The 24518-nt window shown below is 48.5% G+C and overlaps 2 protein-coding genes and 1 long non-coding RNA gene across 29 annotated transcripts in view; 1 reads left to right on the top strand and 2 right to left on the bottom strand.

The window, feature by feature from the left end:
- Positions 1–24518, bottom strand: part of MACF1 (microtubule actin crosslinking factor 1) — a 293076-nt gene that overhangs the window by 51155 nt on the left and 217403 nt on the right. The gene's annotated exons all lie outside the window — the stretch shown is intronic.
- On the top strand, positions 8244–14694 carry LOC310767810 (uncharacterized protein). Of its 3 annotated transcripts, none has more exons than XM_083625296.1 (3): positions 8244–9875; positions 10761–10834; positions 14654–14694. In XM_083625296.1, the coding sequence occupies exons 1-2, from the start codon at positions 8614–8616 to the stop codon at positions 10777–10779; spliced, it is 1281 nt and encodes a 426-aa protein (XP_083481422.1). In that variant the 5' UTR covers positions 8244–8613; the 3' UTR covers positions 10780–10834; positions 14654–14694. The 3 variants fall into 3 exon arrangements, 2 of the variants coding, with proteins under 2 accessions (XP_083481422.1, XP_083481423.1); XR_014551060.1 differs by having other exon boundaries at positions 9859–9875; positions 10766–10834; XM_083625297.1 differs by lacking the exon at positions 14654–14694 and adding an exon at positions 13703–13946 and having other exon boundaries at positions 8244–10834.
- On the bottom strand, positions 15057–24024 carry LOC310767905. The gene is made up of 2 exons (XR_014551116.1): positions 23071–24024; positions 15057–22556 (listed from the first exon to the last, which is right to left on the bottom strand). It is a non-coding gene; the product is annotated as an uncharacterized lncRNA (long non-coding RNA).

The following is a 24518-nucleotide window of genomic DNA, read 5'->3' as shown; positions in this document are numbered from 1 at the left end:
TGCATGCAGAAGCTCCTAGATTCAATCCCCAGCATCTCTGGGCATTTTTACAGGGGGAAAGCAGGGCAGTTACCCAGGGTGGCAAATTAAAGGAAGAGGCATTGCATTTAATCTGTTGGGTGCCACCCAGAGTGGCTGGGAAACCCAGATGGATGGGCAGGGTATAAATAAATTATTATTATTATTATTATTATTATTATTATTATTATTATTATTATTTCCCACCGCCCTGCAGGGCAGCTGCGTGAAGAGCACCTGAAGTGGTCAGAGGCCACACTGAGAGTGACACTCAAAGGGTAGCTGCCCTTGAGCAAACTCCTCTCCTCAGAAGGAGGTGAGAAGAAGGGCAGAAGAGCCTCCCATCCCCCATGCCCTTTGAGCCACACCAGCTGCATGCAGCCCCTGGACTGGTTCTTACTCTTCGCAAGAAGGCTGCCATCATGCACTGCAAGAGACAGTTCTGTGCACACCTTATTTCAGAGGCAGCAAACTTTTTCTGCTTGAAGGCAGAATAAATACATCACTGTAAGAAGGTAGGGGTGGGAAAGAATCCCCAGAGACCTGCTGTCAGTCATGTAGATACTCCTGAGCTATATGGACCAATAGTCTGATCTAAGATTAGGCATCTTCCTACATCCTGGCAGTCTTCCTTTGGACCTCCATTTTAAAACAAAAAGTTGTCTTTAATGCTTCTTTTTATTGGGCCAACATCTATTGGCGTATCACTGAGACCAGGTGCAAGGAACCTTTGGCCCTCCAGATGTTGCCAAACTGCAACTCCCATCAGCTCCAGAAAGCATGGCTGAAGACCAAGGATGGTGGGAGTTGTATTTCAGCAACAACTGGTCTAGGCAAGGAGTTTTGTGTTACTCGAAAGCTACAGACATTGGTTCAGTTATAACAGAGAGCTTTGTCTTGCTGGGATCCTGCCAAGATACGCCACCCAGAAGAGCCTCTTTCTCATGCTTCATTGGGAGAACCCTTTTTTTATTAACAAGATTTATCAGGTGCCTTTCCAAAAGATCAAGTCAACACACAGCAATTCTGTAAATATCATATTAAAATGCATGATTTGTGCAGGTGTAAGTGGTAGAATTCATCTGCTGTGGCATTTAAACAAAATTACTTCAAACTACAGACTTTTGATTTATAACAAAAATAATAATAATAGATGTGTGGTTAAATCCCACAGGGCATTTAACTATGACCGAATGTATTAAGGTCCAGAGCTGAAAAAACACTCAAATTTCAAGCAGTGCATTACGCAACATGCCCCCCCCCCATTTCTTAGTACCTGGTTGCTGGGGGTTTTTTAAGCTGCTGAGTAATTGCTAGAACACAAGACTCCCAGGACCAAGTCTCTTATTCATCCAATAGCCCTGAATCACCACTATTTGTCAGTCTGCCCTACCTCATAGGGGTGTCATGATAAATGTCAGCAGCAGGAGTGGGAGAAAGAAAAAGCACACTCATACTCATTCACAGCCTCCCCAGGTGCTCTGGACCCCCACTCCTGCCAACATAGGCAATTGTGAGGGATGATGGGAGTTGTAGTCCAAAACACCTGGCAAGGTAATTTTTGGTGATCTTTAAGGAGCCCTTTGCTCCCAGGGGGTAAGTGGCACATGAAAAGTAAATCAGCAGCAAAACCCACCAAACTGAAGCAACAAATTGCTCTGTACATAAGAAAATGAGGAACAGCAACACAGTTCTAAAGCTTTGCAGCCAGCTAAAGATTTAGCAGCCACTTCCAAACAAAACTGTGCCCTATGGTTTACGGAGGGCCCTGAGCGAGACAGCTGCGATGCAAGGCAGCAAGAATCTAAGCTTGGAAAAGTCAGGGGGAAATGTTTTCCTCCCTTGCAACATTCAGCAACTTGTCTCCAGAAATGGGAACATGCCAGGATATTAAATGAAGATGCTGTCCAGAGCTATAGAGCCATTCTGCCATAAGAAGGATTGATGGCAACATAACAGCAAACGACTCACCCAGCCCTTCTGCTGGGACTGCTTATTTTATATTATATATTTTACAGATAGATATAAATGGAAAGGGCCCTCCTACATGCAACAGCAGCCAGACACACACACACACACACACACACACACACACACACACCCCAGACCGATAAGCCAGGCATGCAAGCTCTCTGAAGGGACATGCCGCCACCTCTTCCTACACGCTCCGGCCATAACCTCAAATACAAAACTTATTTTTAAAACGAACACAGGAGAGGACTCCAAAGCATTTCGCTCTGTTCAAGCAAAATCCCCACCCCCACCCGCAATCAGGAACAGCTGCCATATTTGGGTGGGAATGATCCAGAAACCAGAGACAGGTTTAGTGGGGGAGGCTTAAAAACGCAAAACCCAGCCTTAACAACCGCCTCGGCAGAAAATACTTGGAAGCATAGCTTAGAGCTTCAAATACAGAACGCGGAGAGGATGCCAGAGCGCTGGCTGGCTAGCTCTCACTTGGACAAAGGCGCAAACCTTTCCCTGATTCAGAGAAGCAAAAGCAGCAGGAGGAGGAAAGACTGGAGGGCAAAAGAAAAGGGAGGACAGACACTAACTGCCTTGAAATAGGAGGGCCAGCATGTGGCCCTTTTACTCACACCAGCCTTCCCCAACATGGCGCCTTCAAGACACACTGACCTACAACTCCCGTCAGCCCCAGTCAGCACAGCCATACTGCAGTTCAAAAAATCTGGATGGTGCTACACTGGGAAGGGCCATTTTTAGACAGTAAATATGTGAGGGTGGGGAAGGTGGGGTCTACCTCTTCCCACTTTTCATCTTAAGACTCTTACCAGATGCAGAATTGGATGGCTTGACAAAGGTACCTTCTTCCCATCTAGACCAACGAAAAGTTTTGGTGAACTTAAAAGCTTCTGTACCATTTTGTGACATTTGGGTTCGCCCAATAGAGAAACTAAATGTGTGTTTGTTTGGGGTGGAGAATGCCAGTCAGTGTTCCTATTCACAGGAGAGTCAGTGTGGTGTAGTGGTTAGAGTGCTGGGAAATCAGGCTTCAAATCCCCACTCAGCCATGATGCTCACTGGGTGTGGTCTTGGGCCAGTCACTCACTCTCAGCCTAACCCACCTCACAGGGTTGTTGTGATTAAGAAATGGGGAGAAGCTTGTAGGCCATATTGAGCTTCCTGGAGAAAGGTGGGATATAAATGTAATGAATGAATGAATGAATTTGCAAGCAAGTCCTGCAGAATTACCCAGAAAATACACAGAATTCATCTGTTTGTTATTCTCTGCTTCCCTGCCCTCCTAATGATGCTACCAGGCTTTCATTTACAGGATGCTTCTCTCAAGACCCATTTCTAGTATCCTGTTCCCATTCTTCATGGTAAACCTGCTGACCTCTTTCTCCTACCTAACAGCTGGTTTATATTTTATCCAAGTGCAAATGCAACACGCACACACTTGCAATAAATGTATCACGCAGACACACCAATCAGAAAGCCAGGAGAAGTCATGGCTTCTTGCCTAATGTACTTGCCTGTTCCCCCATCATCACGGCTAAAGTGAGAATGGAGGATTAGATCAGGAAAACAAGAGAGGGCGAGTGAGTGGCAGAGGCTAAACACTCTCTCCCTAAGTGCAGTTCCAACAATCCAGTTTGGCGGCTCACAGCTGCTTTGCACCATATTAAAAAGTGGGAGATCCTATCTCATACCTAGCAGCACAACATTTCATTTGGCAATGTGTGAAATGCCCCATAACCCCTCATAGCTTCTCTTCTCCCCTGTAGAACCAACCATGGCAACAGCTAAGAACACCTTCCATATACTCCCCTGGCTGTTTTGACCCTGGCGTGTTGAGCAAGTATCTCCCACTCTGGGCACCATAGGACTGATAATGTTTTCTATCAAATAGCTCTCTCCCCTCAGATAGCTCTCTCTCCTCAGACTCAGCTGGACAGACTGTAATAAACTCAGAGCGATAATTCATGTCAGTTTGGCTTAGCTTGGCATCCCCTGCTCCCCCCCACCTTTCTTCCTAATTACAGGTCTGAACTGTACAGTCTTGGCTGTGGGTTCTGTATTTTTTCACTGAGAAAAACTCAGCCTTCTGCCCACAGTTGGAGACTGTTTTCCACATGTGAATTGAACACTACATCATAGCCCTTCTCAAGCCTCTGGCTACTTCTGCTTTTCTTGTTTTTGAAATGTGCAACTGTCTGAAGCGTGAGAAATTGCAACCAAGCCAAGTTCCTAGGCAGGGGGGTAGGGGGGGGGGAACCAACGTCATGACAGTTTAAAAAGTACAAAAAACTAGCTTAGCTTGGTTGACAACTGTCAAAATCAGTATCCAAAAGAAAACAATGCCCTTTTATAGACGTTTGGTGCTGCAAACAGACTTGGCACAAAAGCTTCTCTTTTCCAAACCCCTTCTTTACTTGGAGATTTAAAGAAAAAGTTTTCAGCAACTTCTTTTCTTCTCTATGGATCTGAAAGAGCCTTGACTAGGCAGTTGGTTGGTTTTTATCATTTATGTAATGTTGTTAGCCGGAATTTGCCTTATACCATTTCCCTCTTAGCAACACATTTTCCCATCTATGAGCTCTGCAGCTACCCACACTTAATCACAATCTTTCAGAAGAAAATGTATAATTTGCTTCTAAGCGCATGAACATAATGCTACTTGAATAAGTCAGTTCAAGACACTGGCGGTGGCAAGAATATTTTTACGTAAGCAAGATAATGACAGGTTTGTTCTTGTTTGAAACCCTCCCCACACCTGAAAAGAAAAAGGAAAAAGAAACCCACCAACCCAACACTGTTTCTATCAAGACCAGTAAATCTGCCTACAAAATGTAACCCCCTTTCAAAGGGAAGGAGAACCCAAATTTTAACAAAAGGGAGAAAAAGTCAGGCATGCTTTGTACTCCAAATTACATCAGTCAGTCAACTATGGATTAACTCCTCACTTCCTCCCCAACTCCCTTCCTACAAAAAACGTAATTTTATGTTTGATATGGCAGCGTGTGGGGACCAGGGGAAACAAATACCTCATTATCTGGAACCAATCCATCCGTTTCAGCAGGAGGCCCTTCAGCAACAAGAGAAGAAAAGGAGGTACTTTCTGAGTCTGGCACAGCAGAGGTCAGCTCCTCCTCTCCACTTTCAGGTGCTGCAGAAGAGGGCAGCTGTGGTGTGCTGCAAACTGTATCCCACACTGCTCCAGGTGCCAGAGAGAAACCAACTTCTGGTGGCTCTGGCACACCATCTGCACCCAATGGCATAGAGATGGCAAGGCCTTTAATCCCTTGGGCCACCTGAACAGGCTCCTTGGTGGGGGTGGGCATTGTTGTATTGGCCAGCTCTTCCAGAGCAGGCCGTTCCTCTCTACTTAGAGGCATATTTTCCAAGGAGAATGGCACAGAAGCAGAGGGCATCTCCTCTGCATTTGGTAAGAATGGTATCAGGTCCTCTGCTTCAGGCTCCAAAGTGACTTCTGGAAGGCCATCTTGACCACAAACTTCTTTATACCTGGACAAGCAGGCAGCATCCACAACAGGCCCCCCTGCCTCTGGGGTTGAAGCAAGTGAGGATGGCAAAGGCAGGGTGGAACATGTTACAGCTGCTGGACCATCAGTGATGGAAGGCCCCACTCCAGCAGAAGGAAAGGGGTCAACAAGCTCCTCCGGGCTATCTGGAGGTGCATCAAGAGGCTTGTCACTAGGGAGGGGACTGACAGAAGCAGATTCCTCTCCAAAAGAAGAGGCCAAGTCTTCTGAACTGGGCTGTGCAGCAAACAAATCTTCAACAAAAGCTTGTGAGTTGGTACACACAAACTTGGCACTACATTCCTCATCCTTTGTTATCTCACTGTCCCTGCTCTGCCCAAAAAGGAACTCTAAGTCTCCAGGTTCCAAGCAGTATCTCTTCTCTTCTACTGGGCTGCCTTTGGCTGCTGCTGCTCCTGCTCCCTGCTCAACTACCTCTGGTGTTTCCTCCTGGAGAAGGGCTGCACTCGCTGACACTTCTCCATCACACAGCAGCCTTGTTAAAGGCTCAAGTTGACACACAGCCTTCAAGTTCTCAGAGGAGCCTACATGTTTTAGAGGCTCCTCAGAGTCCCGCAATGCAAACTCATTTTGTGAAGGCACCCAGGAACTATCTACATCCTCCATGTCACTAACGTGGCCCCCACAAAGGAGGTTTTCTTTATCCAGTTCCGCAACTTCATCCTCAGAAACCAGCTCTGGGACATCCCAGTTGGAGAAGTCAGTCCTTTCTGATGGGTTGAGCTCATCGCAAGCCTGCAGCTCTTTCCCCATAGCACTCATCATCTCTTTTGCCAAGTCAAAATCTGGTTGGGAGTCCAGCTCCTCAGCAGTTGTGGCAAGTTCATCATGGCTCGGGGATGCCTCCTTTGCTCCATAGCAAATGACAGGCTGCATTTGCTGCTGCTCAGTTTCTCTGCCTATGGCAAGAACATGGATGCAAGGAGGTGGTTCTCTACAGCAAGGGAAATCAACTGAAGCCACAGGTTCACCCATGGCAAAGTCCAACAATCCTTTGACCCTCTGGCTTTCTGCAGGGTCATGACCTGCCAACAGTTCTGCCCCATACTCCTCTATCTGACTGACTAAGGATGAGAGTGATTGTTGGGATACAGCATCTTTTTCAAGCGGAGGACTGGAAGACGTCACCTTTTCAGAGTCACCAGAAGTTTCCCGTTCAGAGTAGCACTCTGAAAGGGTAGCTTCTGCTGTACTTACTGCTTGAGAACCACATGTGGCATCAAAGTCCTCCAGATCTGAGACCACAGCAGAGTCTGCCATGCTGACTTCAAGGTGAGTCAAGGGCTGGGAGGCTCCCGCCAAGTCCTTCTGCATGTCCAGCCCTTCTGAACACTGATTAGCATCCTGCACCTCCAGATCACCTGGAGCCACTCCATCCCCTCCTTCTTCGAGCATGCAAAGCTTTTCTAGTTCAAGGAACATCTGCACAGAATCCGTGTCAGAGAACTGCTCTGGGGCAAGAGAGCTGGCACAGGCTTCTAGGCCAGAAGCAAATTCCTCCTCTTCCACTTCGGCTGCTACAGCTTCAGCATTGCAGGCACCAGCTTCCTCCTCCTCCTCAAGAGTAGCGTTTAAGTCTTGGTGCGTTTCCTGGGGAACGGGAGCAGAGTTGACAGCTCGCAGCTGTGAGTCATCCCACAGCTCTTGCCAGTGAGATGGGTGGTTAGAGGTCCCTTGGACACCAGCAAAACTCTCTACAGCTTCCGTAACTGTCACGGCTGGAACACTTAATTGTTCCTTTTCTTCAGAAATATCTGTCAAGTAACAACCTCTTTTCTCAGCAGCCTTCCCTGACAGCAAGCCTTCCTCCCACTCCTCCCCAGCCTCCATCATGATCAATCGCTCATCCTCCTCAAACCTCAGCTCCGACTCAGTCTTTTCCCGGAGGTTGGGGGCGATGAGAATGCTCATCCCTGGGTCCAGGAGCTCTTCACTCAGGCAAGGAGACAGTGGCACTGTTTCTATGACACAGTCTGTGTTGTCTGCCTCCAAGGTGTCATGATGCCCACTGCCAAGGCCAGCTCTGATGGCATTTTTCATCACCCTTGGCCACGTGGCACTCGAGAGCCTGTGGTCCTGCCGCCTGCCGCCGGTCAGGTCAACTACCATGTCCTCTGGTCCCAGAAGAGGTTGGCACTCATCCTGAGACAACTCGCAGAAGGCTTCGCTTAGCTGCTTCACTTCCTGAATTTCTGGAACTTTGGGAATGTGCTCCAGGGTCAACGGCTCTGACATGCATTCCCCCTGGTTGGACTGCCTAGGGCTCTCTGCCAACATGGCAGTGGACTCCTGCTTCTCTTGCAAGGACGGGTTGGAAACTCCAGCTTCTGAGACTTCACTCAAGGAGGCCTCAATTCTCTCAGCAAACTCGGGGAAATTGGGTGGCATAAAGGACTTCCATGACCGCCTGTTGACATTCTCCTTCTTCTCCGGGTTTGGCCGCCGCCTTGGGGGTGCTGGTGCTGACTTGGAGACATCACTACTAAGTTTCAAGGCATCAAAAATGACCCTCTCGTCTAACTTTTTGCTCTCGGGTGCCTTTGATTCAAAGACACTGGGTGCCCCTAAAGTCCCATTGCTAGAGATTGTGCTGCCATCCCCTTTTTCAAGGGTACTCTTGGAAGGCTGGCTAGTCTTGGACCCCTGATCAATTTGCTCATTTATCCTCATGGTGTCATAGATGGACCTCTGAGGGACGTAACAGTCTTCTATATACCCATCCTCATCCTCTCCTTTCCCCAAGCAAGCAGGACTCTGCCTTAAACAGTCAGGCCTGCTGAGTGGCTTGCCCATACTTTTCAAAACAATAAAAGAAAACAGAATAGAATAGAATGGGGGGGACCCCCCGCAGAGAAGAGTCCCACAACAAGCAAAAAAACCCCTCCCCTGCCTCACAAGCTCTCCATTCAAAGCAAAATGAAATAGATTATGGTGGAGCAAGGTGTCTTTTGAAAATCCCTAATAACGACTTGGGAGGCCACAATGTTGTATTCCACAGAAGTTACAGAGCTTTCCAGAGAGAAGTCATCTTCCACCGTGGAAGTCCTTGAAAGAGGCAAGGCATTCCATGGCTCCTGCGGAAACGCTAGCAGTCCAAGGCCAACACATAAAGCCGTTTTTGCCGATCGCTATTTGCAAGCCCTCCGCCTCCTCCGGTTGCTCGGTAGGGCTGCTCTCCTTAAGGCAAGTCTTCCAGCCCGCTCCGACAAAGCCTCTTCCAGAGGGCGCCCCGGTCGGAAGCTCAGCAGCGGCGGCGGCGAGGAAAAGGCCAGCTCTCGGGAAGGCGGCCGCAGAGCGCGCTCTCCTGGCGGAACAAAGGCCCGGCCTCCCGCGCGCCTCCATGCCCGGGCAGAACTGCGCTTTGCAGAGGCTGCTTCGCCGGCCCCTCGGCGTGGCGCGGCTGGCTCGGACTGCGCCTGGCGGCGGAGATCCCTCGCGGTCCCAGCGCAGGAAGTTCTTCATGCCGGGCGACGTCGGGCGCCTCCAGTCTGCCCAGCATCCTCGGCCGGCGGGCGGGATAGCTGGTTCAGCGCCGCTAGCAAAGGCCCCGGAAGGTAGGCGGGCAGCTCTCCCCGTGCAGTCTGGGAGCGACCGGGGATCTCGTGGCGAAGTCTGCTCGGCGTTCCTCCCTCGCTCAAGGGCGGCGGCAGCCGGCGGACAGAAGCAGAGGCGCCCCCGCAGGGGACGGGCCGGGACAGCCGGCTGCCGGTGCCCTCGCCGGGCGGCTCTCGGCTCCTACCATGCTCGGGCCGCGCAGACGGAGCTCTCCCCGCTTGCTCGCTCTCCAGGAGGGAAGTTTAGTTGGAGCCTTTTGTGCGTCGCGGCGGCGGCAAGAGCGGGGCCCGCCTCCCCCGGCAGCCGTCCCCGCCGAGCCGAGCCGTGGGCTGCATGTCAAGCGAGCCGCAGGAGCAGGAGTCGTCGTCGCCGCCGCCGCCCCCTCTTCTGTGCTCCCGAACGGGGCTGCAGCTGTCACGGCCCTTCTCAGCGCACAAACTTCTTGCCGGGGGAACAAAAGGCTGCGCGGCGAGGCTCGCTCGGATGGAGGGATGCAGAGCGCGCGACGGCTGGCTGGCTGGCAGGCCGCTCCTCTTGCTCGCCCTTGGAGGAGGGCCGGCGGGGCGAGACCCAGCAGCAGTCCGCCCCCCGCCCGGGAAGCCCAACTCCGGCAGGAGAGCTCCGGCCCTCAGCGCCAACGGCTGCGAGATTCCGGCTGGGCCACCGAGCTGCCAACTCCGAGGGGAGGGGACGCGCCGAGTGGCGGGGAGGAAGAGAGGGGAGGGAGGAAGGAGGCGGGGACCAGCAGGCGAGGCGAGGCGGAGCGGGGAGGAGGTAGGATGGGGGCGGCCTTAGTGAGCCCCAGGCGGGCTCGGCGAAGCCAACGGCCACGGGCGGATCGAGGCGCGGAAATCCAGCCCCGCCAGTCAAGGACCCGGCCGCTCAGCAGCGGAAAAGGCGGCTGGGCGCTGAGCCTGGTCCGCGGGGGAGAAAAGGAATCTTGCTGGTTCAAGGGGAGAAACAACCCCTCCCCCGCCTTGTCTGGGTCTCCCTCTCCTCCTCTGCCCCCTTCGCCTGCGGCGGGGGTCACAGCGCAAATCCCTTGACAAAGAGCAGCGGCGCCCTGGTTCCCTCCAGCGCGCCCCTCCGCTGACTCCGGTTCGCGGAGGCCAAGACTTTTGGGGGGGGAGCGGGGAGAGACGCCTTGCGATCAGCAACCGCCCGCACGACTGCCAACGAATCTCTCTCCACCCTCCCTCCGGCAAACAACCGTCCCCCAAACCAGAGAAATATAAGGTTCTGCCTCGAGTAGCACACTGGAGCCGCAAAGATGGTAGAGACGTTTCGTTGGAGCGTGAGAACGCGCCGCTTGAACATGTGCAGAGTGCAGAGCAAACAATCCTCACAAAGCTGCAATTTTCACTAGGGGGAGGAAATGATAGTACCTCACCACTGTCTTCCTCCTGGGCATACAAAACTACTATTATAAATTGCTGACGTTGGGTTTTTCCAGGAGAGGGCAGGGGAAATAACTTGCAGATGAGCTTCTTAATATGATGGAGCAGGGGAGGTACCTGTGCAGAGTAAATCCCTCTTCCTTAGCTCTTATTTGCTATCCAGCAATTGGCTAAGGAGTTGCAGGTCATTTAAATCTCCTGCAACCTTACAGCTTTGACAACACTGTGTATGAAAGCATCCTCACTTCCATTTTTTTTAAAGCACAGGTGTGCATGTGTGAGAAAACAGTAGGACAGGGTCAAGATGTGTCTTTATGTGGAAGAATCTGCACAAAGGTATGCTAGGATATTTCAAATGGAGCTAAAGTTTCATAGTTGGATTTCAAAGGCATTTACTTGACATTTCCCTTGCAACACACCATTTTAGGAGGGCCATAGCAAAGACCCAACATAACCTGCTTCTAACTACATGATAGGATTAAGCCCTGTGAAACAAAGAATAAAAGAGTTCCTCTTTGGGGGGCCTTTCTCACACAACATCACACCCACAACCAGCCCTCATGGTACTGTACACTTCCAAAGAAAAGCATGTGAAGAGTGAGCCTCGGTTAGTAAGGTGTAAAGCCTCACATGAAAAGCTGTGATTCTTCTCTATGCCTCCTTTAAATTTTCAGGGGAATATGAATGGAGACAGGTAAGTGGGGTCAGATGGAGAGGAAATGCAGCAAGCTTCCCACTTTAGCTGTGGCTAGGGTGGGGTTGCATTAATGAATCACAGCACATTTTAGTTGTGTTGCTGCCACACACACACACACCAAAGGTGGGGTGAAATGTAGGCAGCATCACCCCAAGGAGTGAAAAGAGCAGCCCTGCAGTGACATGCAGTGGCTCATCCAGAGGCTCAGTTTGGGCCATGGATCTTCACAGTGTACTTGTTTTTACTGCAAGAGCCCCTGGCTGGAGCACCTCTGACCATGTGCAAACACTTTTTAACAAGTCACTCCCTGCCAATCTGGCTTCCCTGCAACATGACTATTTGCAGAAACAAAGCACCAAGAGCAAGCAAAGGTGAAGGTTTCTAGCTCTAGCAACACTGCAGGAGCTGGCAGGAGAAACTTTGCACAGGCGTTTGCCCCAATGAGGCCCTGAATCCTTAATGCTCAATAGTCCAGCTCCTTGTATTCACACAGTTTTCAAGCTTTTCTACATTAACTTTGCCCACCTTGTCATGTAGGAGGGCATCATTCTCAGCTCATACCAGGTGTCCTGGGCTTCTCCCTGGAAACCAAAAGCACAACCTGCAACACTCTGTGATTGGTGAAGGGAGTTGCTGGTAGTCTTGGGGCAAACACTCTTTCAGGGAAGATTGTCTACCTTGATTTGAGGAACCCACAGTGAATACTTGACAAAGCACAGTTTCCTCATGATACAATCTGGAAATTATGGCCAAAGAGCAAAAAGCAGTTGCCTCATCTGCAACAGCATGTTCACGCATCTTCTCCCCACGAAACCTGCAAGGTTGTGATTAAAAGCAGCAACTGAACCTGGATTATATGGGTGGGGGGAGAAGTGGGCGAGTGCAATTCACTTTCCAGGCAAACTTAGCTCACACTCCTACCCAAGAAATTACCCTCCTAGGAGCTTCCTCCCACAATCAACCAAAGCAATCCAGGCCACAGGTATGCTGCACAGAGCAGGTGCACAATCCAGCGAGGCAATTCTGGGGGAGGAGCAATTCTTGTCAATCAAATCAAACTTTAAATATGATTTCCTCCCCCAAGGCGAGGGAGAAAACTTGGCAAACAGTTAAGGGATGGGCCAAGTAAAGTTGATCCAGATTATCTGCTTGGATTCTGGTGCCAGAGAGCATTCATCTCATTAACCAATATTTCATTGCATCATTTATACCAAACGGGAAATTTCACCACCAAAAAGCCCTATAGCAACGGCTGCATACAGGGTTAGAGAGATTGCCCAGCCTCCTCTCTTCCCAGAGCACCACCAGCCAATATACTGTTTTGTGTGCACACAGAGACCCCCTTCCTGGCCTTTCCCTTGCTTGGCTCAAGAGCGCAGTAGACAGCCAGACATTACAGTCACAGAAGAACGTCTAGGCTAGCTGTAATAATTGGATGCAGCTGCAACAATAATCTGGCCAGTAGTTTCACCAAAGCAGGCCCTTCATGTGCCACCGCCGCCTTCGCTGTTCAAACTGCCTTCAATTGCACAGGGCGAGTTTTTCTTTTTTAACGGCTCTCCCAGCTTCCTGCAGGAAGAATCTGAGGAATTCCATGTGAGGTTTCCCCCCTCACTTATAAAAGGACGATGTGTTGAGTTTGCAGCCAGGAATTCTTTGGCTATTTCCTCATCAGGTCACATGCCAACAAAAGGAGTGCCAATATACATTCATTCCCCTCCTCCTTGGAAGAGGGAATGTAGGCCTATCCCCTTCCCCACTAAAATCAAATATGCACATAAAGATACTGACATCGAAATTGGTCTGTCCTTCATCACACGAACAGACTCTCTTGAAGCTGAAATATTTGCTTTGAACTGGCATTAGTTCAAGCCTGCTTGACGGTCTTGGAAAAATTCCAAGTGGCAACAACTCACACAAGATGCCCACGTATAAGAATGGTAACATTTCTTCCACTCCACCCACTTCCTTGAAATGCTCTCTAAAATTTCAGCTCTGGCAACTAAGAATCTAAAATATCTCTTCCCCTGCCCCAGCTGATTCTTTAAGATAGGGGTAGGGAACCTGGAGTCTAAATACTGCAGACCTCACTTTCTGGTCCTTGGGAGTCTCCACAGGCCACACCTTTCACTGGCCCTGCCTAAAACCACTATCCTAGAGTAGTTTTGCCTGGCTTAAATGTGTCCTCGAACTTGGATAATGCCTCTTCCTTGCCTGGAGAGAGTAGGAACTAATACCTCCCTGCTCCTATATATGTTTTTCAAAAACCTGGAGGGACATTTTACCTGGTGGTGGGGAAATCCTTTTGGGTTCATAACAAGAGGGCACTCCTTTAAATGAATAATGGCTGCTTCCTTATGACCGTCTTCAGCACTTTGAGTGTTCTGGGGTCCTTCCAATAAGATGCTCTGAGCACCCAGAAGATTGGCTCAGGTGTAGGAGATGGGTGGAGTACAAGATTTCTGAGGGATCCATACGGACCATGGTTCCTTTTGCATTTCTTGCAGTGTGATGTAGAAAGACCAGCCAAGCAGCCAGCTGTGGCACTAAACTATATTTACCTGAAGATGGAACTTCCAGACTCTGTATCCCCTAGCGACAATTTAAAAGGAAGGGCGTGAGAGAGAGGGAGAACAAGCCAAAGGCACGTCTGCTGATTTCAGTTTATTTGTGGGACTACAGTATGCCTGGTGAGCAAAGAAACCCAAGGCAAATTCAAGCAAACTCCCAAGCCCACATGCACAGCAAAGGTTTGTTAGCTCAAGAGGCTCATCCTTTCGAGCAGTCCCAACCTGACACCTTCCAGATGTTTTGGACTACAACTCCACCAGCATGGCCATGTGATGCTGGGGCTGCTGGAAGTGGTAGTCCAAAATGCCTGGAGGACAACAACTTGGTTAGGATGGTGGGGGGGGCACTTTTAAGCCAAAGTTGGTTTCCTTCTGTAGCCAGCAGATTTTCACAAAGGAGCTGGGACTTTGCCCACTGTTGCACCTGGGTCCCCGCCTTATTAAACTGATTGCAGGGTTTGCTGTAGTAGCTCAGCAGTGGATGGAAAGCAGTCTACATGCTCAGAAGCACAGTGTTAATCCACATGTTTGGGGAATGTGGCTTGTAGCTACAAGCAGATTCCAGGACTGTGCTCTGGTGAGCCACTGAGCAAATTAATCCTACAAACTGATCTTAAGTAGGGCTGTCGAGCAATTAATGAATGGCAGTTGATAACTCACAAGGCAGGTAGTATGAAGCTGCTTCCTATGTTCCTGACTCAGATTCTTGGGCCCATCTAGCACAGTACTGTCTACACTGACTGGCAGGGACTCTCCAGGGTTTCAGGCAGGAGATCCCAAAGTCTAACGTATTTGTACTGTATTGAGACAGCAGCAGTGGCATTTTAAAGCAGACTATTAACAGGAAAAGACCACCTTCAATGTTTTCTTTTTCTCATTTTATGGCAGTGGCACACTGTACTCAAAATAGCCTCAGAAAATAGGTAAGTGGTTTTTTTTAAACTCTGCTAATTAAAATATGTTCCCATGGATTCATCAGCAAAAGATTTAGTTGATTGATCTACTGATTAAATCAATTAAAGCTTGAAGCTCAAGTCTTAAACTATGGGTTGTGTTTCACAAACAAGGCATAAGAAGACTGTTGATGGTTAAACGGCACCAAGGATTACAGCAAAACTCCCTATTTTTCCTTCAGAAGGCAGAGCACCTCCATATATGGGGCTTGCTGGGCATGCAAAAGTATACAACACAGCCTGTATTTTGCTTATGGGCCTTGCCTCGTGCACCCCCCTCCACACTGCCCATTTGCAGACTTCAGCACCCTCCTTACCCCTATCTGCTAAACAACTGCACAACAGCTCCTCCAGGCAACAACACAAACTGCTTGCACGGGCAAGCCACATCAGGAGGCTATTTGGATGGGTATTTTTAGGTCCCTCGTAATGCAACTTAGCAGCTGGAAATAAGCAGCAAAGCAAAGCACTTTCCTCAAGACTTAATTTCTAAAATGTGAGGGGCCCAGACCCAATATTGGCCTAGAAGGCATTCTTCACTATTCCACCTTGGTGTGTGAGCAGCTTGAGGCTGCTCAGTGGTGAGAATTCACTCAGCACGTGCCCAGTAAGATGTTCACTTCTTTAGGATGAAAGAACATAAGAGCAGCCTACTGGATCAGGCTCACCTAGTCCAGCATAGGTGGACATCCTTTTCTCATAGCAGCCAACTAGATTCCTGTGAGAAACCCTCAAGCACAGCTCATGCACAATGGAAGCACTGCTGCTTCCAACTGTGGGGGTAGAGCATAGGCATCATGGCTAGTAGCCACTGATAGCCCTCCCCTCCATGCATTAGTCTAATCTTCTTTCAAAGTCATCCATGTTGGTGGCCATCACTGCCTCCGGGGGGAGCAAGTTCCATAATATGACTATATGCTGCATGAAGTACTTTCTTTGATCTGTCCTGAATCTTCCAGCATTAATTCACACACTCCAAGGCTAAGCCCATGGCAGTGGAAGAAGGCTTTGATTCAAACAACACCCTCTGATTTCCTAGGCCCATTCAGCGATATTTGACTGGACTATGATGGGGTTGTTGGGGAAAGATGGGGGGGCAGTTTTGGCTAACACAGAACTATGATGTAAGGAGACACCTGCTGAGTCAGGCCAAAGGTCCATCTCAGCCCAGCATCCTGTTTCCAACAATAAGCAACCAGAGGCATCTTGGGAGGCCACAAGCAGGTCAGGAGGAAAATAGGCTGATCCTCACAGTTTGTCCCAGGTTTCTGGTATTACTGGTAGGCTGCCTCTGCACTTGGAAGTTCTAGTTAGCCATTATGATTCTTGGAAGGTCATAAATGTACAGCACCTTTTTTTTGCTTTTTTTGTCAGTGACCTTACAATCTTATCTGCTTCTTCTTTTTAAGAATAGTTTTTAAGGATGGAGATTTTGCAGCAATCTTCCTCAAACTGGTACCCACTAGATGTCTTAAGACTACAGCTCCCATCAACCCGAGCAAGGCATGGCTGATTTACAGGCACAAAGTTTTTCACAGGGAGGTACTCCTCCACAACCACAGCCAGGAGCATTAAAGTTATCCCAGTGCTGAGCTCTCTGTGATTATGCTAATTCAGAACTTAACACTGCACCTTCGCACAAGCACACACCCTCCTACGAAAGAAGCGGGATTTGTATAATTTATTTTAAAGCCCCTCCTTCACTCACGCTCGGCTAGTACTTACGAAACACAAGGGATTTACTTTATCTTTCCTCCTCCATTCAACCTCTTCCAGCCTAGATCCAGCAGTTCTGCCTGCACCAATCTTTGAGGGGAGGAAATTACATTTCTGTGGACATAGGGGGTAGCTGTGACACAAGGCTAAACCCTCAGCTCCAAACGTGCTCTAGACAAAAGCTGCCAGGCTAATCCCACCCAACTGCACTGCACTGGGCAATTCCTTTTATCTGCTTTGCTCACGACAGACTTCAAACTGATTTCATGTCAGGTCTCAGGCCTGCTTTCCTAAGAAGAAAAGCCTCTTCTCTTCTTGCAGATTGTGGTTAAAGGAAGGTGGCCTTGTCCCAACAGCCAGAGTTAGCATTTCTGCAAGCGATGCAACAGAATTTCCTAGGATGCACTGCAGAAAATTGCTCCCCACAGCAGCCCAACCAGGCCATGCCTGGCAAAGTGTCTGGATTAAACCTGCTCACCAAACTGACTGAAGCCCACCAGGCACAGATCAAGCCTTGCTAGATGCTAAGCAACCACCAGGCAACAAAACCAGGAAGTTTCTGGAGCCCTACAGTCTGGCATGGTCCATTTAAGGAGCATATTTCATCCACAAAAAACAAGGAAGCACAACACCACTGAAAGAAAGTTGCAGCTCCAATACAAGCTTCTCTTTCTGCCATTGGAAGGAATATCATCTCACACTGGTGGTGGCAAGCCTTTGTTCTAGCTCCTTTGGGGAGTAGTGGAAGAAAATTGGTCTATATATTACACCAACCCATGCCCTGCAGTCCTGGTTACAATACCATTCAGAGAGAGTGTTTTCAGTGTTCTCAGATGTGACATTTGGCAGCAGCAAAGGCCACTTTAAGTGACAGGATTAGGGCCACTCCATCAACTCAGCTGTGAACTGCCACAGCTGGGCTTCCCACTTGCCCAGAACTCACCCTCTCAGTGGCCATTCCTCCTGGTTGCCCAACATTTACTTTTTTTTTGAAGAATTTGTACCTAAAATTGCTCATTCTCCAGCACTAGCTGCCACACTGAAGAGTGGCCCTCACTTCAGCCATCCCAGGGAGTGGTGGACCCTTCCCACTGCCATGCCTTCAACTATTCCTTAAACTGAAACCCTGCCTGGCCTTCTGATTGGCTGGGAGACCCCTATGTAAGCTTCTCACCTTTGCAGCTCATCCAGTCCTTGGGCATTCTGTTTGCAATCTTCCATCTGCACTTCAGGCCTCTCCTGGGTCTCCCACCTGATTAAGAGCCCCCTCTGATGCTTCATCTGGGTTGGCACTCAGCTGAGCTAAACCCTGGGCTTGTTTCCTTAAGGTTAATTTTCTTTTAAACATGTACCAAGTGCATTCCTCTTGCCACTAAGTAGCTTGCTTTAACAGACTGGAGATTTTGGAACAGAGCTTCCAGGCAAAAGATGCCAAATTTGAGCCCTGGGCACCCAATTGTACATACAACATACACTCTTCTATCTCCTTTTCCTTTTCTTCAGGAAAATAACCTCTGTCGCCAGCCTCCAGCTCATGAGTCACCTGCTCATTCTTAGTCTCTGAAACTGTGTTGCCTCAAATTTTGGGAAACTATGTAAGTGGACATAAATGACTAGTTTGTTGTTGGGAACCGAAAGCGCCCTGGTGATGCCAACCTCAGATAAAGCGGGTATTTTGCAGAGCTGCTAAGTAAACAGCCTCTTGGCTTGCCAGACCAAACACTACAGTGCTCACAGCTGCTGCCCATTCTGGGACGCACCCTGCAGGAAACACAACTCTCTCTCCCTACTCTGCTTGGCAAACTCAGCTGCTGATTGATTTCCACAACAGGAAGGTGTGGCAAGCAATGGGAGCTGATGAAGCATCCTTTTATGTTGTTTACCAAAGGGTCAAATTAGATACGCACACATTTCCCCAAACACAAGGCCAACTTGCCTTCCAGCACAGGGGAGCTTGAGAGCTGTTAAGAAGGCAAACACGAATGCCCACCCATCTAAAGCAGCCTTTGCCAACCTGATCAGACTACATCTCCCATCAGCCTCAGCTACCACAAAGGCTGCTCTAAAGTGCTGAAATGCTAGCAATCATCAATCAGTGGACAGGTGCTTGGCTCACACCCTCCAGTTACTGAATCTGCATCTGCCTTCTCTCAACTTGGGGCATTCTGTGCTGTGAGCTCTATGGGGAATGGCCCTGTTATATGATCAGGTGGTCCTTCCAGGATTCCCACTCCTCCTTTTCACTCTTCCCAGCTGTGCATGAGTGCTAACTGTGGTTAGCCATTGGAGAAACATTCAGCACACAAGCAGAAGCAATCTTGCTTATTGCTACTTTGCACGTTGCAGGGCTGAACTCTGCACTACAAACAAGTCCTGGGAGAAGACTCTAGCCTAGGTACCTGCTCCCTCTTTGTGGGGCACTAGTGGTTTGGACTGGGTACACTGCTCTGCCATGGGGATAGGCCTGTCTTTCCATCACTGATAATGACCTAGAGCTTTCTACCTTGGCATTATTTGCTTCCTTGCACTGGCAAGGGAACATTGATGAGGAACTACTGGCTTCCTATACTGATGCAGCCAGAAGAAGAATCCGAAGCAAAACTGCACAGCATCCCTTTTACAACAGCCCTTCCCCCAAATAGGACTTTCTGGGCCTGGAAAACTTATTAGCACAAGTTTGATCAGGAGGAGAAACCTTGTTGATTGTGGTGCTGCCCGGCTCATGTTTCTCTGTAACAAGGCCTCCTTGGTGGTGGATCCCCATTTTTAGAATGGCCTCCTTAGTAAGGTGTATCCAATTTACATTCAGGGGGCATTTGCTGACTGAAAAGGTGCTCTTCCCAGCAACTTTGTAATTATTTGCTGTGAGGATATGCAGCTGTTTTAAAATGTTTTTAGGTGGCCTTAATGTTTATAAAGAGGTTGCTTACTGCCCTGGGCTCCTTTCAGAGCAAGGGTTGGGCAGAAAATTAATTAAGAAATAAGCAAACAAATAAGCAAACAGGGGAGAAACTGAGTTCAGCATCAACTCCCAAGGGAGACAGATTGCACCTCATCCTGAGAGAGAGAGAGAGAGAGAGAGAGAGGTAGAGAGAGAGAGAGAGAGCAAACTGCAAGACTGACCTCCCACCAAAAGGCCAAGGTCATGGTTAATCAGGGTTTTTTCCCCTGTCTTCCACAGAACGAACAATGGCAAGATTCTTTGGCCAATGCTGCTTTTGGCAAGCGGAGGCTGTCTGGGTTCCTGCTGGCTTCTCTTCCAAAGCACTTTTATTCCTTGAGTAAGAAGGGTGTTGCCTGACACAATACATTAAGACTTCTTACTGGAGCTGGAGAACATCTCTGCTTGCACACAGATCTATTTGCAGCACCTGCACATTCACACATTAGGAAGGGGCCTGCCACCCTCAGCGCCATCCCCTTTTTACTTATGTGCACGGTGCCTAGGTGTATGCTGGCAAGAAGGGGGAGGAACCATAAGCAAACATTTAAATACAAGGAGTCTAAATATAAAGTGACTTAATTAATTCAGTCTGATTTGATTAAAGTTTAAGCTAAAAGAATTAAACCTTGCTGATAACGCCAGTGCCTCTGCACTCATTGGCCAAGGCATTGGAAGGGATTTGAGAGCAAGCTAACTTCTTCCTGAACAACCAGAGAAGAACACAGATGGATTGCATTATGCACCTCCCTTTCAGGAGCAGGCACACCAAACCCTTTTGCCTCCTCTCTTTTTCCCCATGAGAGCATTAACGGGAGACGCCTGAGGCACCCCCCCAAAAAAACTTCAGGGGGACCGGGGCCCCAGAGCCCTTCCCTTGCCCCCCAATTCAACTGGCTTCCAAGAACAGCAACTATTTCACATGGGAGAGCCCCAACTCAACCACAGCTTTAACTCTGCAGTCAATTACATTGATTAATGCCTAATTCATTTCAGTCTTCTGTTATAAAGCACTATTAACATGCAAGGCACATCTTGTTTGTCCTCTCACTTCCATTTTGCAGATGGAGAAGACCAGGGGCCCTTTTTTCTGCATGGAATCCCCCCGCCACACACACAGAGCCTTCCTTTTCTTGAGCTCACTGGGTCAGGTAACTGGAAAACAACAACAGATCATTTGTTCACCCTTATATACACCTCTACAGGCACCATCCATAGAAGCAGGGCGGGTGGGTTGCATGCAAACCTTAATCTTGGCAGCATTTCCACAGATCATTTCCACTGAAATACATCATCACCACCTTGCCACCCCTGGAAAAGCCTGACATCTATTGTTAGGATGGATGAATAGGTAGAAATGCATATTCCGTGCTATTTTATAAGAAAGAAAAGGCTTTGATAAGAGAAGAGCAGCAACAGTGGGGTATTTGGGGTGAGGGGCAGTACAGGATGTCCATCCAACCAAGAACAAAGGTGCAGAGGTTAGTGCCTGCTTAATGAGGCACTATGTTGGAAAGTCATGAATGGGAGGCACATGTAGGAACCAACGATGCAAAGCACCTGGAGGAAAGAAAAACACCCTAAGGGCTGAGCACTAGATGCTGGTCCAAGGCCACCCAGCCAAATGGGTGTATCTCTGCCCCAGGTGCTGTTGCTCTCTAATCACTGGATAGAATTGCCCACAGCTCCAGTTCTAACGCTGCCCCCTGGAGGTGCTGGTGCTATGACTTAAAGAAGGTTAGGCAGCTGGGGAAGAGGAAGCATTCTGCTGGGTGATGCTGGCCCTCAAAACAGCAAGGCAGTGGCAGCAACAGCAACAATTTAAGTGGGCCTGGAAAGCATCCAACAAGGAAAACAAAATAGCTACCCTGTTCACCTCCCTCCCACCCCTTCCCCACCCCCAGCTGTTCAGAGCTGGACTGGAAGGAGCCAATGCACATCAGAGAAGGGTTAAAAATATTGCCAGCTGGGCCATCCGATCTGGCAAGGCAGAGGAATGAGCAAGGGTGGATTTATCAGCATCCCAGCATCCATAAAGACACCAGGATTACAGAGGAGACGATTCCTCCTCCTGCTACCCAGCAGGACCAATGCAGCCACACAGAGAAACTAGGATTTCAAGTTACAGGCATAAAAATGTCAACCACGGGTGCTGGTTCAGATCCCTACTATGCCATGAAACTCACTGCCTAACCTATTTCAAAGTGTCTTGCATGGCCATCATAAGGTTTAGGTATGTGCAGTGCTTCACACTTCCTTAAGCATCCTTTCCCAACTTCAGCCTCTTTGGACTACAGATGTGCTGGGGGGCACCAGGTTGAAAGGGCTACTTTAAAGGACTACCTTATGTTAATTGAAATGATGGTAACCGGGCCTGCTGCATTCTGCACAATTGCCCTGACAAAGTCAGCCTTGATTCTCTATGGACAAAATTGGTGTCCAAAGAATGTCAACTTTTATGAAACCCCCCTTTTTTAAAAAAAGCCCTGGCAACTGTGGGGATAAGTGCAGGGCAGCACCCAGGGCTAACCCAACCACAGAAGCAACCATCCAAAGCATTTTGGAAAGGTCCACCCCAACATCATCTTCAACACTGGAAAGGCACTTGTTTTGGGTGCAGGATGTAGATAATTTCCCTTAAGACATCAGCACAGATCGACCTTTAGATTTAGGGGGCAGGGGAGAGGAAGGAAGGGATGGAGAAAGCTGCAAAATAATTATTCTCCTAGGCACATCTAAGTTGCAAGGTGTTAGAAAGGTGGGGAGATGATAGGTTTGGAAGTGTTAATTCAGCAGTAAAATCCCTTCCATTCAAGTGTAACTAAATCCTATATGAAAAGTAAAGATCATTTACAAGAGGGAAAGGGATCACCACTCCTACCTTTGTGGACAAGGAAGTCAGGGGTAATGGCTGGTGAACTGGTGGGCATTTGAAACCCTCTTAAAGCACAGGAAAGCCTCACCTCACACCAGGGTTTTCACATTTGATCACAGAGGCAAAGGAAGGCTTTGTGTGCAGACTAGACTAGCTTCACTCATGGTCCGTTTCAGGCTGGAATGATGGGTTATTCTGTCCTACATCACCATTTGTGCCTTTTTGTTTCTTAACACACAGGAGCCCCTATCTGCCTCTTTTGCATAAAAACTGAAAAGCACAAACCATTCAGAATAAAACAACAACCTGCTACAACAGCAGCTAGAATACTCATTGCGAAGTACTGGAAGACGCAAGAACTACCCACACTGGAAGAATGGCAGATGAAGGTGATAGACTATATGGGCTTGGCAGAAATGACGAGCAGAATCCGAAACCAGGGAAGAGAAGCAGCGCAAGAAGAATGGAAAAAATTCAAGGACTATTTAAAGAAATATCACAAAGTTAATGAAAGTTAGAATGATGTTGGACTGGAAAGTAAATGGTTACTATTAGCAATGGTTAAGACAAGGAAAACAAGGAAGAATAGTCTAAATTTAAATTAAAATAAGGGAAGATTTGCTGAACAATCGATAAGAATTTGGAATACAGAAAGGGGAGGCATGAGGAAGTCGGGGAAGATAGGATATGAAATTAGGATATGAAATGATACATGTTTTTTGTTTTGTTTTTGTTTTTGTATGTTTATGTTTGTTGTATTGTGTTTATATGGAAAAATAAAAATATTTTAGAAAAAAAAAAAACAGAATAAAACAACAACCACTCAGCCTGCAAAGGTGATGATGTTGGTGTGTGTGATGGATCTAGCCTTTCTTCCTTCTCCCTCATGGCCGCCCCCACAAAATGGCTCTATTGTTAGCCGAACTCCCGTTCTGCCAAGAGCACGCAGGTGCTTTTCAGCTTTTGGGTGGATGAAACCACCTGGAAAATCTGCATTCAATTTCATCCCCCTTCTGGCCACAGCGCCTTTGTTCCTGCAGTTATTATACAAAGCTGGCAAAGGATGGCAGCCAGACAGACAGCAAAAAGGAGAGAGGAGGACTTGGGGGTGGGGGAGAGGAGGAGGAGGAGAAGGAGGAGGCTATGGTTCTTTTAGGGTTGCCAATATGCAAAATCCCATTTCCAAAAGGGCACTGGCTTCTTTTCTCCCCCAAAACAAAAAAGGCCATTGTAGGGAAAAGGAGCTCATGAACAGGAAACCCATGAATGTATTGTCATCATTGCCACTAATACATTTCTTGAATCCCACCACTAGCCAGACCACAGGGGCAGCTTGGGCCCTTTCCGGTGGGGTTACAATCTGCACAAAGCAGGTGACGCGGGGGGGGGGGGGGAGAGGATAAGAGACAAGTGCAGGGCTCAGTTTCAGTGCCAAGACTCTGCAACATACAAGGGTGAGATATTCATCCACTGAAATGGATGTTGGCTAGCAAACAGGCTGGAAGGGAGAGTACCTCTGAGCATCTGCAGAGTTTCTTTCAGTCATAGGTATTTATTTCTTGGGCCATGAAGCAGGCTGATTAACAGGCCTTGTTAGATGGAGCAAGAGAGATGAATCTGAAGGTGAAAAGTGAAGGTGTGTGCTTGTTTTTGCTATAGTTTGAACATTTCATCATCTTGGAACTTTTCTGAAATGTTTTGCTGGTTCTTATTGTTCTCATGATCCCACTCATGCCACCCTGGCAAATAAGTAAAGGGTGGGATTAAAAATATATTTTAAGCTTCCAGGTTAGTGCCAACGACGAATGGCGGAGTTCCTCCGATCGGAGGAACGGGCTCTGTGAAAATTGGGTCTTCCCGCCGCGGCGAAGGTGGGGCCCCGCTAGAAATCCCAGGCGGAGAAGCCTGGGAACGTGGGGTTCGGCAGAGCACCAAGAGCGCCTCCCCTACTCACGAGGAAACCCCTTTTCGGGGCTCCGGAGTGAAGTGGGGTGAGCAGCGTGGTGCTGCGAACCAATTGCTATTTCCATGGAGGGAAGCCGCACAGCCATCGCCGGAGAGCGCTGACTTTTCCTGATGACATTTGGACCCTAAATCAAGTACCCGTGAGCAAAAACGGAGAATTGGATCAAGAAATTTGCAAAATTTATGAATTAGGCACGAAGCGGGAAGGTTTAAACAGGAAGTCCGCCTTCCGCTTTTTGTATATAGACTGAAGCAAAGACCTTGCAACCTAATAGCCTGGAAAACTGCTTTAAAGTTGGAAAT

This window comes from Podarcis filfolensis, assembly GCF_964270895.1.
Source record: "Podarcis filfolensis genome assembly, chromosome: 8".
Taxonomy (NCBI): Eukaryota; Metazoa; Chordata; class Lepidosauria; order Squamata; family Lacertidae; genus Podarcis; species Podarcis filfolensis.
The sequence above is the reverse complement of the archived record's forward strand: the minus strand, read 5'-3'. Positions and strand labels throughout refer to the sequence as shown.

Excerpts from the sequence above, each read along its gene's own strand:
- LOC310767810 (XM_083625296.1), top strand. The coding sequence starts at position 8,614 with ATGGCTCCTGCGGAAACGCTAGCAGTCCAAGGCCAACACATAAAGCCG.